This window comes from Oryctolagus cuniculus, chromosome 1 (genome assembly GCF_964237555.1).
Source record: "Oryctolagus cuniculus chromosome 1, mOryCun1.1, whole genome shotgun sequence".
NCBI lineage: Eukaryota > Metazoa > Chordata > Mammalia > Lagomorpha > Leporidae > Oryctolagus > Oryctolagus cuniculus.
This window is the reverse complement of record NC_091432.1, coordinates 145,834,796-145,851,706: the sequence shown is the minus strand read 5'-3', so window position 1 is coordinate 145,851,706 and position 16,911 is coordinate 145,834,796. Positions and strand designations below refer to the sequence as shown.

The 16,911-nt window shown below is 64.4% G+C and overlaps 1 protein-coding gene and 1 non-coding gene across 4 annotated transcripts; one reads left to right on the top strand and one right to left on the bottom strand.

The window, feature by feature from the left end:
- Positions 1 to 736: 736 nt before the first annotated feature.
- Positions 737 to 5,060, bottom strand: LOC127482843 (uncharacterized). Its single transcript, XR_011379291.1, has 3 exons — positions 4,940 to 5,060; positions 4,115 to 4,343; positions 737 to 1,002 (listed from the first exon to the last, which is right to left on the bottom strand). It is a non-coding gene; the product is annotated as an uncharacterized protein (transcript).
- A 14-nt stretch (positions 5,061 to 5,074) lies between these two features.
- NINJ1 (ninjurin 1) lies at positions 5,075 to 14,361 on the top strand. Of its 3 annotated transcripts, none has more exons than XM_051846942.2 (4): positions 5,075 to 5,253; positions 11,413 to 11,641; positions 12,342 to 12,514; positions 13,807 to 14,361. In XM_051846942.2, exons 1-3 carry the CDS (start codon positions 5,188 to 5,190, stop codon positions 12,494 to 12,496), a joined length of 450 nt encoding a protein of 149 aa, XP_051702902.1. In that variant the 5' UTR covers positions 5,075 to 5,187; the 3' UTR covers positions 12,497 to 12,514; positions 13,807 to 14,361. The 3 variants fall into 3 exon arrangements, with proteins under 3 accessions (XP_051702902.1, XP_069906126.1, XP_051702908.1); XM_070050025.1 differs by having other exon boundaries at positions 5,095 to 5,253; positions 13,750 to 14,361; XM_051846948.2 differs by having other exon boundaries at positions 5,095 to 5,253; positions 13,731 to 14,361.
- The last annotated feature ends 2,550 nt before the right edge of the window (positions 14,362 to 16,911 follow it).

Below are 16,911 nucleotides of genomic sequence, written 5' to 3'. Positions count from 1 at the left end.
ATCTCTGTCACCAAGCCACAGGCCACCTGCCCCGTGGACACCTGGCCTCACTCCCGCACTCGCTGGCTGGTGGCTTTGTGGCCACAGGCAGCGGTCACTGCTGGGGCCAAGAATAAGGAGGCCGGGCAGCCCTGTCATTAGTGGTTTGCTGAGCTCGGGCTGGGCCGAGGGACACCTGGGCACCGTGCCTGGAGGTCAGACAGGAGGGAGTGGCAGGGCCAGGCTCTGTGCGGAGGCCAACAGCCCTGGGGGCTCTGAAGTGGATTCCCTCCTCCCAGGCTGACCCTCACCAGGACACTGGCCTTGGGTGGGGGCAGGGCACACATGCATGCACGCACACACAGTTGCACATACATACCCACACGGGCACACTCATGCACGCATGTACACATGGACATGTGCACACATGCACGGTGCCGCCAGGCACCGACCCAGGCACAGAGGGCCCTTGCGGACGGGGCTGCCCTCAGGTGCCAGGAAGGAAGTGGCCCCGCAGAGACCAGGGACGGGACATTCAGGCAGAGGGGCAGGGCACACAAGGACCCTGAGGTGGAAAACTGGACGCAGCAAAAAGAAGGGTAGGGGCTGGAGGGGAGAAAGGGGAGGAGGCGGTGGGAAGAGGGGAGGAGAGGGGAGGGAGGGGAGGGGAGGGGAAGGCGGGGCAGGAGCCGGCCTAACAGTGGAGGTGTGCAGGGTCCAGGTCCAGAGTGAGAGTTTTCATAGATTTAAATCTGGCCAGCGGCATCATCGGATTTACTTTTTCAAAATGGGATTGAGATCAGGGGGAAGTATTGGAAAATACCAAAATTACAAGGCTCAAAACAGGATAGCTTCCCAGCTCCCGCCTTACACCTGAGAAGTCTGGGGGCACAGCCAGTTCTCCCAGGGGTGCAGATTCAGCCTGTGTCAGTCTTCATCTCCATGGGAGGCGCCCATGTCCAGAAAGTCTCCTCATTGCCCAGACTAGCTGCTGCAGCTCCAGCCATTACATCCAGTTTCCATCTAGTAGGAAGGAAGAACTAATAAAAAGGGCATACATCCTCTGCTTAAGGTCCCTTCCCGATGCTGCACACACATCTTTCCATCTTTCATCACCAGAAGCAGCCATACAGTACACTTCGCTGCGTGGGAGACTAGGGAATTCAACTCAGAATCCAGGAAGCCATGGGTGGAGCTAAAAATGACAAGTCTGCGCTGAGGGGGAGGGGAGAACAGATAGCAGGGGTGACTACTCTCCCTGCCACTGCGTGGGGGGCTGGGGATCACAGATGCCCACAAAGCAAGCTGGCATCACAGCCTGGCCAGGTGAGAGATGGACACATAGACCGGTGAAGACAGACCAGAGGGACAGGCTCCGTGGAGGGAGCAAAGACAGTTGTCTGTCTGTCTCGATCCTCTGTCCATGGTGCCCTGCAGCCGGCTGCCCGTGTCCGTGCTAAGGACAGCTGCAGAGCCGCACCCCTGCAGTGGACATCCACCTGCCTCCTGTGGCTCAGTGGTCTCCCAGGGCAGCTCTGCCTCCCTGCGTGGCAGTGTGCGTGTCCCCGTCTCTGCTGGATACCATGAGGCCATCAGGGACCTGCACATCATCCGGTCACCTGGTCACCAACACGCTCGACCAGCCACGCCCTTGCCCCCTGCTCCAGGAGCCCCCACCACGGGGTCCCCGGGCCAGCTGCCTCTCTTCTCCCCCTCCGGAAGTGGGGCAGCCACACTGCCTTCCCCGCTGCCCCGCCTCCGCCCCCTATGCACTGACTGGGCGACAGCTGTGGCCCCTGGAATCGCCTGCTGGAAACACAGACCCCGGGCACCGCTGTCACCAGGAGACGGCTCTTAAGCTGAGCCACGCCTGGCCCTGGCTGGGCCACCCGCTCCCAGGAAGGTGCTGCCGCCCCAGGCCACCCTGGTGGCGGGCATGTGCCGGCAGCTGTGGCCTGGCAGAGCCCAGAGCTGTGCCTGCAAGCCGGCTGCCTCTCGCGGCTGGGCCACCTGGGCGTGTGCCGCCTTGCCAGCCTCGCTCTCCCCTTCCGTGCCACGGCAGGCCCCCCTGCTGGGCACGGCCGCTTCCCAAGGCTCCCCATCATGGGAGCACGGAAGGCTTTCACCGCCGCTCTCCCAGGGCCAAGGCACCCTCTGTGTCCTCGCAGTCACGTGGGTGTCCCTGGGGCAGCAAGGGTGGGGGAGGGGCCGGTCTCAGGGGCCCACCCTCGGAGCCTACAGAAGGCTATGCTGCCTGCAGAGGCCTTGTCCAGGGGTGGGTCTGGGTGAGACCCTGGGGGACGCATGGACTCCTCAGTGCCTGTGGTCTCTGGGCCACCAGGCCCAGATGCACCCGGACCTCAGTCCTGAGCCTGCTGCGGCCTCTCCCCCAGTCCACTCGGGGCCTCATGCACACCCTCTGCCCCGTGTCCCCACTTTATAGACAAGGAAGCTCAATCCCACCACACAGCTCAGAAGACGGGTGTGGACTCCATACAACGCCAGCCCCAGAGGAATCAGTGAGGGCCCTTTAATGGGGAGGGGTGTGTACAGAGCTTTCCTGGGGCCACAGAAGCAGCCGGAGACCCAGGCGCACACAGACACCAGGTGCATGTCTGTGCATGTGCGTCTGTCTGCATGCACGCCAAGCCTCAGCATTGCTCCTGGGGACACCTCCCCCGGTCACGTCCACGCCGACCCTTGGCGCATCTGACCGTAGGGAACCTGGAAGCAGGTGCACAGCGGGACCCTGTGGGCACTGTCCCTTTAAGACTTGTCCTGAACCGGATCCAGCAGAGGGCATTGTGTAGAGAGCCCGGAGGTCTCTCTCTCTTGGGAACCACCCTTTCATAGGCAAAGGAGGATGACACAGCAGGCCTGGGAAGTCCCTCTCGCACCCTGGGGGGCAGCCCGGGCCCAGCTCCCACGTCACACAGCCGTCACACAGCCGCAGCAGCCGGCGGGGAGGGGAGAGGTGCTGCCCCAGCCCCCGCAGGCGGCTGGCACAGCGCGGTTTGCATCCCAAGGCCGATTTCCCCGTGTTAGGGAACCCCTTCTCCCCTCCTCCTCGTGGAAGCAGAGGAGAATGGGCCACACAGCAGCAGCAGGGACTGTGGCAAGGCAGGGCTTGCGTCCACGGCCCTCCCACCCAGTGCCCGCGCTGCCCCCCAGGGAGGACATTCGTGTGGGTGGTGCCGACACTTACAGCTCTGGATTTCCCGCTGCCCATGGACAAGCAGAGGGACCCAGGTCGGCTGAGAGCAGTAACCACCACTATCCACACACCTGAGACACCCCTCCCAGCCAGGGCCAGGGCGGGGCCAGCCTCTCCCACCCTCAGTTCCCCCGGGTCGGGGGTTGGGGGGCCACCCCCATGGAGGCCTGCAGGGCAGAGCTGTGGGCTTCCAGGGCAGCCCGCACACTCAGCCCCCAGATGGGTACAAGGCTGAAGAACGAGCAGCTGGGGGAAACAGAGGCCAAGCAACCAGCCCCAAGCACAGAAGGGGCCCAGACCATGGGTCAGCAAGAAGAGCCCTGTTTTCTGATAAATCCCTCAGAGTGACCTGAAATTTTTTTTTTTTTTTTTTTTTTTTTTGGAATGCAGAGTTACAGAGAAAGAAGGAGAGAGAGAGACACAGAGAGAGAAACGCATCTTCCATCCGCTGGTTCACTCCCCAAATGGCCACAACAGCTAGAGCTATGCCAACCTGAAGCCAGGAGCCTGGAGCTTCTTCCAGGTCTCCCACGTGGGTGCAGGAGCCCAAATGCTTGGGCCATCTTCTACTGTTTTTCCAGGCATATTAGCAGGGAGCCGGATCAGAAGTGGAGCAGCTGGGACTCGAACCGGCACTCATATGGGGGCTACAGGTGGTGGCTTTACCCGACATGCCATAGTGCCGGTCCTGTGACCTGCATTTTCTGGGCCTTGGGTTTTTCTTACAAATCTAGCCCCCTCCCCAGCAGGGATGAGGTATGGGGGACACAGCCAGCCCACCTGGATGAGGTCAACCCCACCTGAGGGAACCTCCACCAATGAGGATCAGGGAGACAGGTGCAATGCTCCCCCAGTTCTGACTGTGGCTTCCCTCCGGGCCTCTGGCTGTGTGCCTCAGTTTCCCCCACTCAGTGGTCTTACAGGGCTGGCCGATGTGCCCGTCGCTGGTCCCCATGGTGCCTGTGGTGGTGACCCAGGCGTCATGCTTGACCTGTCCGCACTGCCGTTTGTAGATCAGGCTCCCAAGGCCTTGACCAAACCCCGGCTCTGCGCCGAGGGCACAGACAGGGAGCTTAAGCCATCTGCTTGAGTCCACGTAGCTACAGGGCGGCAATTCTGGAAGGCACAGTCCTGGAGGCCTGGCCCCCACCTGGCCTCCCAGTGGAGGCAGGAACAGGATGGGGGGGGGAGAGAATGCACAAGTCAGGGGCATGCAGAGGAGTGTCTGGGTGACTCCAGGGCCCAGAAGGGAAGGGCACGGCGTGCAGCCTTTACTCCAAGCTCTTGCAACCCCCCCCCCCCCCCCGGGAAGACAGCGTTCCCTGCCCTCTGCATCCCACCTGGCTTCCCACAGTGCAACAGGCCCCAGGGACATCCGGGACAACAAGGGCCCATTGAGCCCAGGGCTGGACGAGCCGATTTGCTTTACCCCCACCCGCAAGGCGTCATGCCCAGGGGCTGGCACCAAGGGCAGCCCAGCCCTGCTGCTGCTCCACAGATAGGGAGCAGGAAAACCAAGGTTCAGAAGGCGGGAAGCCAGCACACAAGTGGCCCAGGCACAGGGTGCCCAAATGGACCTGACCCTCGCCTGGGCGCGGTGGACAGGCCTGTGTCCCCCCCCCTCCGGGCGAGCCCCCACCAGGGTAAAACTCAGTGAGGGCACAGCCCCGCCAGGCAGTCCCTGGCGCCCCCTTGTAGATCTACAGTGTCGGCGGCGGGGGCTCAGAGGGGGCCTGCCTTGCTCACCACCGCGCAGCCAGGATCCGGAGGGCCCCGCAGTCCTCGCCCCGGCCTGGGGGGCGTCCTGGCCCACGCACCCCCTCCAAGCACCAGGCCTCCAGGCCCCGGCCCGCCCCGGCGGAGGCGGAGGCGGAGTCTGGGGGCGGGCCGGGGCGGACCGGGGCGGGCCTCGGGGCGGGCCGGGCGCGCAGCCGGGACCCAAGGCGGAGGCGCGGACGCGCTCAGGCCGGAACAGGCGGCCCAGCGGCCGCATCATGGACTCGGGCCCCGAGGAGTATGAGCTCAACGGCGACCCGCGACCTGGCTCGCCCGACGCCTCGGTAAGACCCCCGCGGCGTCGAGACCCTCCCCGCCCCCCCCGCCAGCCTTACGGGCACCTGTGCGAGCCTCATCCCGAGTGCGGGTGGGGGCGCTGCGCCGAGTTCCGCGCGCCCCGTCGGGGACCAGCGGGGCTCGGGCACTGGCCGCGGGGCGAGTGAGGGGCGCGGGGTTCCCCAGCTCTGCGGCGCGCTGCCCTAGCTGCCCGCCTCCCGCGCCGACTCCAGCCGCCGTCTCCTGCGCGCCCGCGGTGGGCAGAACGGAGCCACAGCGTGTGGCTGCAGGCCAGCGGCGGACAGACGGCGACGTCACCCAGTGACCGCACGGTCCGGGCCGCCTCGTGGGGAACTGGGGCTGCGCGGCGCTCGGCGTCTGCCTGCGAGAAACAACCCTCACACCTCCGGGCTGTCCACCCACAGGCCCGGTGGGGCCTGTCCTGAGCCTGCCCTGGCTGGCCTCTGGGTGCTGGGGGCTCTTGCAGGCCTGGCAGTGGCCCCTGCCCCCCTATGTTGGAATTGGGGCACCTCCTCCTGTCTCCTACGGTTCTGAGCCCGGAGTCTCCATCCCAGGACCTAGCTGTTCTGAGGGCCTGGCATGGCCCTCTGGCTGTTGACTTTGGACATTCTTTCCTTTTCCCACCCAGGGGTGGGGGTGGGGACTGGCAGCCCTCCGGGATTTTCCTGGCGGCCTAGGTTCTATGGGCGAGACTGTCCAGGTGTTGGCCTGAGGGCCTCCTCTAGCGAGGTGGAGACAGGCCACATCCGGTGGAAGGACCTCCAGAGTCAGAGGCCCGGTGGCCCTGGGTTTTTGCACAGACGCCTGTCACCTGGTTAGACACGAGGACAAGCCAGTGCCCCGAGAGACTCAGCCAAGTGTGGGAGACCCAGGGACCCGGCTCTGCCTGTTGCGTGAGCACTTTGGAGCAGGGGGCACCCCGGCTGTGCGTGCTCAGGGAGGTCACTTCACCTTTCTGAGCCTTCTTAAATAGAGACAAGAAATGACCCCAGGGCAATGGGGCAGGCAGATCAGGTACTAAGTGGGCAGGTGCCTTGGAACCTGGTTTGAAAGGAGGGTGCCAGCCCCACCTTTGACCTTGCCCAGCTGTGCCCTGTACTCAGCACCGTCTCTGCTCACCTGGGCAGGCAGCAGGGTGGGTTGTGTTTCCAGGGTCTGGGCACATCTCGGGCCAGGGGAGATGGGGGGGTGTCACTGTCTTGGCTTGGGGACCAGAGGAAGGGTGATGCAGCCCTGTCCTCCCCACCTGCAACCAAGCTGCTTTCAGAGGGCAGCCCAGACCAGGTAGAGGAGCAAAGGCAAAAGTGTTGGATCTCCAAGGGGCTGCTGTGGGGGTCCGTGGAAGGGCATCTGAGCAGAGGGAACAGTAGGAGCAAAGGCCCTGAGGCAGCCTGCGGACCCACATGGCGTGGGTTGGGAGAGATGGGAGAGGCCATGCAGGCCCCAACACTGGGGACAGGAGCCGTCCTGAGGCACACCCCCCCTCCGGGGGGGAGTCTCTGGTCCCAGGCAGAGGCTTCCCTGGGAGGCTGCCAGTCTCTGAGGCCACTCTGCCTCCCCCACCTGCTCTGTGCCCTCCGTCCCCTTCCTACCTGAGTGCCCTGCCTCGTTCCCTGGGCACGTCCAGCCGGCACTGTGTGCCTCAGTTTCTCCCCCGGGGAAATGGGATTGTTAGCAGCGCTTCCCCGCAGAGGGTCACGGTGAGGGCTGACGGCAGTGGGACAGAGTGCTCGGAGCAAGGCCGGGCAGGTGACAGTGACGTCATTGTAACTGACCGGCTGCACGGAGACCGTCTCCCCTGGTAACACCAGCAGAGGTTCAGAAAGGGCCCGGAGCGGGGGCTCCGCTTCCTGTTCTGCAAGACGAGGCCCGGTGCTCACCTGGCCGAGGCCCAGGAAGATGCGCCTCCTCAGCCGCGGGACCCAGCTGAGCCCTGTCAGCTGGAAGCAGCAGGAAGCCCCCACCCCCACAACACCTGCCCCGTGCCTGCTGCCGGGCCCAGGGATTGAGCCAGTGTGTGCCCGGCAGCACCGCAGTGGTAAACATCAATTTTGCTTGGAAATGGTCCACGGCGGGGTCATGCTCGGGGCATCTCCAGGCACTGGGAACAGTTATATGTGGGGCCGTACAGCGGAAGCTACCCAGCACGGGCTGGGGACACAGCCCTCTGGCGCCGCTCTGCTCCCCCACCCCTAACAGCCCCCTGGGACGAGGGTCCTGGGGAGGAGAGAGTGCCGCCCTGTGCACTGGCCGGCTGGCCGTGCGGGCCCGCGGCTGCCAGGAGTTTTCCTGTTTTCCTCACTTCTGCTTTCCTGGCACGGCCCGCAGCTGGCGGGGTCTTGGCCAAGTTCTAAAGTTGACCTTGCCATGGACTTGAGGTCCCTCCCGACCAGTGCTGAGCCCGTCGGAAGTGGGTCTGCCCAGCCCAGCCCTGCCCAGCTGCTGTGGGGAGCTGCCCCCTCCCGTGCTTCCTGCTGTCTGGCTGGGGCTTCCTGCCAGGCACACAGTCCCGGGAGCCGGGAGGTGCTTGGGGGCTGCCTTCAGGTGGCTGGGAAGGAGGGGAGGTAGTGATGGCACGGGACTCAGAGGGGTGGGCCCCAAAGCCCCCCACCCCGGCCCAGCTGCGTGTGACCCCCAACAGGTGGCTTCAGCGGAGTCGAGTCTGAGGCTGGGCTCATGCCCCCGTGTGTGTGGGTCAGACAAGGGACGCCCGGGCCCTGGGCAGATCCTGGCCCAGGCGGTAGCTGAGGGGCTCAGTCCTCAGTTCCCCAGCACCTGGGGGACGCTGAGGGCCGGGATCCCTGAGCAGGCTGTGCTGGAATCAGAGGCCACAGCACCAGTGGCTTATGGCCGAACTGGGTTCCACAGGCCTGGCTCAGACCCTCTCCTGTCCCTGTGCCCCTCCCACCTGAACTGGGGGTGCTCAGCAGGTGGCCCTGGGACACATGACCGCTGAAACGGACCGTCCATGGTAGCAGGGACTGTGGGCCCTGCCGACTCCCCACCAAGGCTCCTCGGCATCCAGAGGAAAGACCCAGCCCGCCGCACTCCTGGCTGTTGCTCAAGTTCAGGAGAAGTCCTGCTGGCCTGGTGAACATTAACCAGGGTCCGCGCTCCCTGCAGCACCCGGGCCACTGGACAGGTCTTGGCCAGGCTCTCTTCCCGGCAGTGGGTCAGGCCCATGGGGCTCCCTGACCTGTGCGGACAGGGCCCCTGGCCACACTGCCTGGGACTTACCTGTGCAGAGGTCACCTTCGGGCTCCGAGGCCCAGAGTACCCCAGGAGGCCTGGAGTGCAGCCCCCTCCCTGCCTGCATGGGTCTCACGATCCGTACCGTCCTGGGGCAGCCCCGGGGTTTAGGGCACACAGCCCTGGGCTCGATTTCTGGCCTGCTCCTTCCTCAAGGTCCCCTAGGTTGGTACCCTCTGAGGCCTGTGGGATGGGAGAGTGACACACTCCGACACTCGACGGATGGGTGGATCTTCCACAGGGGGTCCTCGATGTGCAGATGGGGGGACTGGGGTAGCAGAGGGGCCCTGTTGTCAGGGCCAAGGCCAGGCTGTGGGGAGCTGGGGCTGACCCCATGCAGAGGCCTGCAGCCCGGCTGCCCTCCTTATCGTGGTGCAGGTCGAACAGGAAGAAGATGGCCAAAGGACTGGAAGCACCCTCACCTTGAGGGGCCCTGGGGCCCTGGGGCTCTGAGCCACCCGGGTGCCCGCCTCCCACCCCAACCAGTGGCACACGTGGGAGACTGAGGCCACTCTGCTGGAGCCGGAGCGGGGACTCTGAGAGCTCAGGCCCCTCCCCTGGCCCACCTCCACTGACCCTTGTGGAGGGGTGCCACTCACAGGACCCCGAAACCCCGGGGCCCTGGTTCAAATCCCGGCACAGCCCTCCCTTGCTGTGTGGCTCTGAATTAGGTACCCCCCACACTGAACCCCACCTGGCATGAGGACAGCAGGCTCTGTGGCTGGGGGAGCTGAGAGCTGGGGCTTGCTGCTGACGTGCGCATTCACGCGTCTGAGCGCTCCCTGAGACCAGGAGCACGAGGTTGCCCGAGATCCCATGACTGTAAGGTCCTTAAGTGGCTCAGAGAGCCTAGAAGAAAAAGCAATTTTCCCTCTTGCCAGAGGGCACCACAGTTAGCCTGGGCACATGTGTGTTTATGTGAACGTCACGGGTGCCTGCGTCATGTGTATATGTATGTGGTGTGTGTGATTGTGCATCTATATGTGACTGCACGTGTGCACACGAGAGTGTGTGTAGTGTATGCACATATGTATACGCAGCATGGTGTGCATATTTACATGCGAATAAATCTTATATGTGTTTCTGGGTTTGCACATACATGTGACTGCATATGCACATGTATGTGTGCTGCAAGTGCACATAGGTGTGTGCATGTGCACTGAATTTGTGCATGCCTGTGTTTGTGTACACTTGTGTGCTATGTCTGTGTGTGTACCTTGCATGTCTGGGACATGTATGCACGTGTGTATTCTATGTGTATGTGTGTTCTGTGGTACACGTGTACGAGGATGTGGCTGGGCACAAGTGTTTGCATGCGTGTACCCGTATGTGTGCATATGTGTCTATGAGCCCATGTGTAGACATGTACGTGCCTCCTCAGAGGGTGGGAGCTCCTCAGAGGGCCTGCACCTGTTTTCCCTTACTGTTAGGCTGGGGTCTGGGTGGGCCTTAGGGTGCCTTCGAGGAAGGGCGCTTTGTTCTGATTTGTGCAAGTAGGAGCATGTGCCCACTGCAGCCCAGCAGCCCTGGACGCCCAGGGCTCAGCATGCCGAGGCACCGCCAGCCAGGGGCTCGGTGGGCACACAGCAGGGGCTGTCCTGGGGCCGGGGCACAGGCTCCTAGGGGGGACGGAGCCTGGTGTTGTCAGCTCCCGCAGCTGACACTGGAGGCCGGCTATGGCAGTGTCCGGCCTGGGTGCAGGTGGCAGAGCCCACCGCCCTTCCTCCTGGGCCGTGACTTCACATGAACCTGAAGCTTCAAACCGTGCGCATTACAGCCAAGCCCCTGCCTCTGCCCCTGTCCCAGCCGCCCCTGGTGTTTTCCTTGTGAGTATTTGTGGCCTGAGCGAGTCTGCCCCTCCCTGCATCTTTCATGAGTCCAGAAACAGGAGCCCCTGGAGCAGCCCCAAGAGGCCGGCCGTGCCCTGGGCCCCAGACACTGCCTGCAATGCAACCAGCGAGCGTCCCAGGTGGCTTCGGTTCAGGGCCTGCCACCTGGGCATCTATGCACGGGGGGCCAGGATGAGGGGGCAGTGATTTGTCCTGGGTGACTGGGGAGGGGCACGATGGTGCAGCTTGAGGGGGGCCAAGTGGCTTGCTCACGAGAGAAGTTGGGTGCTTGGGAGTCGCCTTGCCACGAACAGGGCAGGAGACAGCTGTGTCCTGTCAGGGGCGTCTTCGGAGGCTCCCTGGAGGCAGTGGTGGGCAGCAGGGCTTCGGAGAGTGAGGGTATCTGGGGCAGGGGGACCGGCAAGGCCCCTCCTGGCCGGCTGGGCCTGTGAGCTGGGAGGTGATGTGGAAACTGGCCTGCAGCGCTGGGCAGAGGCTGGGACCGGCCCCAGGGGCAGGCGCCAGCTTGGGGCCGAGAGAAAAAATTGGTACTTGTGTGCCCGTGTTACTTCTCTGAAGATGGAGGAGCTAAGCCCAGCTGTGCAGTCCGCCCAGGCCTCCTCTGAACATCTGCCAGGTGGTGGGGGGCACAGCAAGGTGCCCAGGGGCCCACCGAGGCTCTGGGGGCTGCTGGCCCAGCAGCCTGAGGACAGGAAGTAGCTGGGGCGGGGCAGCCGGGAAGAGCTGGTTTTGAGCACAGGCCAGTGTTAGGAGGGATCCGGCACTTCCCTTCCAGCCGCTGCCCAGGAGCCCAGGTCCTGAGGGGAGGGGAGGCCCTCCCCCGCAACAGGAGGGCAGCCCCCCCCCAACTGCCCAGTGGAAACCCGGAGCACGTGCCCTGATCCTGCTGTTTGCGTCTCCTGTCTCTCCAGGACATCATTCTAGGGATGTCTATAGAGCCAGCACCTTCTCTCCTTACAGCAGTGAGCACTTAACCCGGGTGGGGGCACAGGGAGCCCTCCCTGCCTCGCCCACTGACCGCCCCCATCCCCGTCCCTGTCCCCGCAGCCGCCCCGCTGGGGCTGGAGGCACCGGCCCATCAACGTGAACCACTACGCCAACAAGAAGAGCGCGGCCGAGAGCATGCTGGACATTGCGCTGCTGATGGCCAACGCGTCGCAGCTGAAGGCCGTGGTGGAGCAGGGCCCCAGCTTCGCCTTCTTCGTGCCCCTGGTGGTCCTCATCTCCATCTCGCTGGCGCTGCAGATTGGCGTGGGGGTGCTGCTCATCTTCCTCGGTAGGCCCGGGGCGGTGCCACGCCGCTCCCCTCCCCCCACCCCCCACCTTGCAAAAGCCCAGTGCCGTTTCGCGGTCCTCAGACTTGGGGGGCTTTGGTTACCGGGCCCTCCCTGCTCCCTGCACAGACCTTGGCTAGAGCTGCCAGCCGTCCTACAGTGAAAGAGTGGCCGAGTCACCCAGGAGGGGAGTGAGGGACCCTGGCCCCCAGCCCTCTCCTGGTGGCCTGCTCTGCTGAATGCAGATGCCAAGTGTGGCTGCAGCCCCCAACGCTCCTCTCCCCCAGACTACGTAACTGACATCCCCTTGACTTCAGACAGTGGGAAGGGGGCGGGCCTAGCCTGGTCTCCCCAGGGCCTGCCTGTCTGCCACCAGAGCCCCAGGGCCCCCTGGCTCTGTTCCGGCTGTGAAGTGGGCGTGAGCGGGAATGCGGGCAGCCAGGGGGCCACAGCTCTGCCGAGCCTGGCCCCAAGCAGCGTCCCATCTGCACCGAGGCCTCAGGTCCCTGTGGAGCTACAGAAGATGGGGGGGTGGGATGCAGCCTGGGCCACCCCAGCCAGCGTCCCTGTTGCCAGGGTTTTAGCAAAACAGATGTGATTTTCTCTGGGGGACCAAACTCACTGGGCACAGCCTGGGCTGGGTGGGCGCCAGTTTCGGGGCCTGGGCTGTCTCGGCACCACCAACCGCTCTCTTGCCCACAGTCAAGTACGACCTGAACAACCCGGCCAAGCACGCCAAACTGGACTTCCTCAACAACCTGGCCACGGGCCTGGTGTTCGTCATCGTGGTGGTCAACATCTTCATCACAGCCTTCGGGGTCCAGAAGCCCATGGCGGACGCGGCGCCGCAGCAGTAGGGGAGCCGGCAGGGCCAGGTGAGCCGGCAGGGCCGTGGGGGTCGGGGTGGGGGTGGGCGGCTTCTCGGGTGGGTCGCTGGCTGCTGGCTTCGGGGGCCTTCCTGGGCTGGGGACCCTTGTCGGCATCCACGTGGCCTGTCTGGCCGCCTGTGGTCTGGTGGGCTCCGTGGTTAGCCAGACTGCTTGGGAAATGGGGGGCTCTGCTCCCTCCTCAGCCCCCTCAGAAGGACGGCTACAGGGTGGCCCCTCAGGCAGAGCCCCCGAGACGCCTCGGGACCTCACAGGGTCTGTGTTGCTTCCTGCTCTGGGGGACAGACTCAGGCTGAACCCTTCCTCAAACGCAGGCGGAGGGCCCTTTGTAGGAGGCACGTCCCACGCCATGTTCAGCCCCGCCTTCTGCCCTTGCTCCGAGAGGGCAAGCACCTGCCCGGGGACCCTCAGCCTGGCACAGGAGCCAAAGGGAGGACTGGGTGACTCGGGGCACAGCCAGGCTGTCCACACCACAGCCCACACTGCCTCCTTGGGCGTGCCTTGTCAGCGTGCCTGACAGGTGGCGCCCACAGCAGGACGCGCAGGGACAGTGTGTGCTCAAGGAGGGCGCCTGTGTGTGGGAGGATGGAGAGCTGACCTTCCAAGGTGGCCCTCGTGAACACTGGGAGCCAAGCCTGCAGCTGCACAGCTGCCTGGGGAGTGTCTGGCCTCCTCCCAGGCACCCAGGCCGTGGCCGTGGCCAGCCCCTGGACACTCTGGCTGTGAGCCCTGAGGGGCGGGCCCTGGGCAGCCCCACATGGCATCTGTGTGTTGGAGTTGCTCCCTGCAGAAGCCTGGGGGCCAGTCCACTCCCTCCTTCGCAGCGCCCTGCATGCCGTCCTAAGTTTCCCCAAGTGTAGTCTGCCCACCGGGAAGAGGGCACACTGCCTGTGTCCTCTCAGCTTCTGCCCTCCTCGGGGACCCCACGATGCCCATGGGCTGTCCTCAGGGACCCTGAGTCCGGGGATGCTCCATGTCTTGCTGATGGAAGCAGCCGGGGCAGGCACTTGGGCTTGGTGGGTGGCCGTGGTCGCAGCTGCGGGGCCTCAGCCCTCTGCACCGGGCCAGGCCTTCCAATCCTGGCAGTGACCCAGGAACGCTATATTCATTCAATTTTTAGAGGGGAAACTGAGGCTGGGAGGGCTGAGAAGCCTTGCACAGGTCAGACTGTGTGACTCAAGTGTGACACGGGCCCTTGCTCTAGATACTGAGTGTCCACACAGCCCAGTGCTGTGGGCTGCTCACCAGGAACCCCTCACGCTCTGCCGTCCACCTTTCAGAAGCCTGCATCGCACCTGCCCTGCAGCCTACTCGCCTGACCCCGGGAGCCGCTGCGTCCTGTGGCATCACCTGCTGCGCGTGGCACTCTCCAAGCCTCCAGAGCCCAGGCCGGCCTCTGCTGGACCGGGCCCAGCGGCCAGCCACTGTGCCGACTGCCGCACAGGGGGCCGCTGTGTTGTGTGTGTGGGCCGGTGGCAGGCCCAGAAGGTTGGAACTGGACAGCCCAGCGTCCTGTGCCCGGAGAAGGGTCGTGGCCCCCTGGGGACAAGCTGCAGGTCCATGGATGAGCCAGACCAAGGGCCCCGGCCGGCCTCCGTCTCAGGACATTCCTGAGGGACAAGGAGTCGCCTCACCTCCCGCCGATGCACCAGCACCTCCATCTCCCAGTCTCCCTGCTGACCTCAGTGCCTGGGCTTGGCGACCATCGAGAGGGAGCCGTGCCCACATGGGCAACTGGCCCTGCCCCGCAGTGACCGGCAGAGCCTCTGCCCCCTCCTCGGGAGCTCAAGCCCCGCGTTTTCTAATCAGGAATGACTAATAAAGCCCTGATCCTCCGTGCTGGCCTCCACGTGCTGCCCGCCCCCTGCTGTGGGCAGCTCCCTGCGCGGCTCAGAGGCTGGGATTGGGGAGCACTTTGGTTCTGGCACCTCCCAGGGTCGGGGATGGTGGCATAGGGGCGGGAGGCTGAGTCCAAGGGCTTCTATAACTTGCAGTTGTTGTCGGATACACAGAGACTCCCTTACACACCCAATAGCGCCCTGCTGGGGGATTCCTGGCCACCTCCCCGGCACCCGTGAGAGGGGCAAGTTCCACTCGGCCACGGGGTCAGAACTGGGAAGGCCCGCAGGGCACAGAGACGGGAGCACGGGGCTCCTTGCTGGCCTGACTCGAGCTGGCAGCTCAGCCCAGGTCTGCAAGACGGAGACCCTGCAGGGCTCACTACCCTGACCCGGGGCCTGCTATGCCCGTTAGAGCGAAATAAGATCAAACAGAGCCCAGCCCAGGACCCCCGCCCCCACCAGCTGGCCGTCTGAGCACACAGCAGGCGCTTGCTCTGCTCCGGCCCCTGCAGCACCCATGAGGCAGTTCCAGGACCCCTGGCCCAGGCACCTGCAGGGCAGCTCGGAGACTGAGGACTTAGGACCCCAGCTGTCCTCTCCTGGGGCCTCTCCACCCAGGAGTCAGGGAGGGGCAGCCACATCTGAATCCCCAAATGCCTCCCCTGGGCCCTGCAGCTCCTGGCCTGCACAGGAGCCACACATGAAGCCACGCCCTGTCCGCAGTGTGATCTGGTGCTGGGCGTGGTCAGCAGGGGCATTGTCCACGGGAGGAGGGCAGCTAGGGGCCAGTCTTGGGGCTACCTGCTCTGATCCCTGACCCAGGGGAAGCTCAGCTCCCCGGCCCCAGCCTTTAAGCCCTCATCTCCTCCCTCTCCCCAACCCTTCCCTAGAGAAGGGGCTACAGCAGCCGTCCTGGTCTGCCCCCCACCCCTCCCAGCCCATCCCTGCATCTCCCCACACACCGGTCTCCTCGTGGCCTGGGGCGGCGCTTCCCATCTGTGTTGTCTGTCCTGCTGCAGGTGCCTGCACCTGGCCCCCTGCAGGCGAGATACCTGGGCATCTCCCACCAGCCTTTCTCCCTCCAGAGGAAAGCCTTCCAGAGCCCCTGCAGCCCCCACTTCCCCGCCCTCTCCCCCTGGCTTTGCTTTCAAGTAAAGAGAGAGGTGGGCGTTTGGCTCAGTGGTTGCGACACTGCTTGGGATGCCGCATCCCACGTTGGAGTGCCTGTGTTCAAGTCCTGGCTGCAGCTTCCTGCTAATGTACACCCAGTGAGGCAGCAGCTGATGGCTCAAGTACTTGAGTCCCTGGGGCCAGACTGAATTCCGGGCTGCTGGCTTCAGCCTGGCCCAGCCCCAGCTCTCTCGCAGGCCTCTGGGAAGTGAACCAGCAGTTGGAAGCGTGTTCCCTCTCTGCCCTGCACCCCCCTCCCACACACCTTTAAAAATAAATAAATAAAATACCCCCGGGGGGGGGTGGAGTAGGAGAAGCCAGACTGGCAAACATTGGTGATGGGAGTGGGGTGCTTGTGCACTGTTCACACCGTCCTTGTGTCTGTCCCATCATGAGAGCTTTTGGAAATAGCCAGTATGCGGAACAAGTCCACCCTGTGCTGAGCTGCAGAGCACGTGGGCAGATGTGCTACAGGCTGTGAAGGCAGGAGCCCCGGTGCCTCCAGACCCTGGCCAGGGTGGTCCAGGTGCACCCTGCCCAGCGCGGGCACCCTGGGGTGGCTCCACTGTGGGCTGGCTGGAAGCCCTCGGGAGCCTGGTCTCTGGCCAGCACCCAAATGTTGGCCAATACATGGCTTAGTTCCTCCTCTGCCAGGAGAGGAAGTTCACCCGGATGGGCTGGAGGGGGAGCCCCGATGTGGGGGGCCACTGAGACCAGGCTGGACTCCAAGGGCAGGGGCGCTAAGGACAGGGCATGGTTCCCCCCACACATCCGGGGCCTCACGGTCAGGACTGGTGTTTACCGAGGCACCCTGATGCCTGAGGGTGGGGTGTCAGCCCATTGCCAGGGGGGTGTGCCTTAGCTCCCATGGCCCTGGCCCCCACCCCGGCCCCCACCCCAGCTGTTACTGCCTCCCGCTCTAACGTGCTGTTGCGAGAGGGGAGCCTCCTCCCAGCCTTCACCGGGCACTGGGGCTCAGCCTGAGGTCGCTCCTGGGGCCTTCCCAACCACTGCCCGCGGCTGCCCCTCCTGCTCACTGCTCTGGCCACTGTTTGCATTTGTGCTGCCCTTTTTGTCTTTTTTAGAGTCACCATCCACATTCTGGTAGAGGCCAGTGTGACCGGTACGACCTGGCGTGGTGTCCGAGCCTGGCCCGTGGCAGGGCTGGCACCTTGCCAATGAGTCCTCCCGTCTGGGGCTTCTGGAGCCTGGGGTAGCCAGCTCCGTCCATGGCGGTCTTCTACTGAAGGCCCTGGTCTGGCACCCCATATCATGGTGCCACCCCCACTGCCTGTGTCCCCAGCACTGTGGCAATAAACTAGGTGTTTGGTGAACATCTGGGCCAAACCCACTCCCTCATCCACATGTGCTGGT

Excerpts from the sequence above, each read along its gene's own strand:
- NINJ1 (XM_051846942.2), top strand. The coding sequence starts at position 5,188 with ATGGACTCGGGCCCCGAGGAGTATGAGCTCAACGGCGACCCGCGACCT. Across the intron at positions 5,254-11,412 it reads CTGGCTCGCCCGACGCCTCG|CCGCCCCGCTGGGGCTGGAG; the intron begins GTAAGACCCCCG and ends CTGTCCCCGCAG. Across the intron at positions 11,642-12,341 it reads GGTGCTGCTCATCTTCCTCG|TCAAGTACGACCTGAACAAC; the intron begins GTAGGCCCGGGG and ends TCTTGCCCACAG.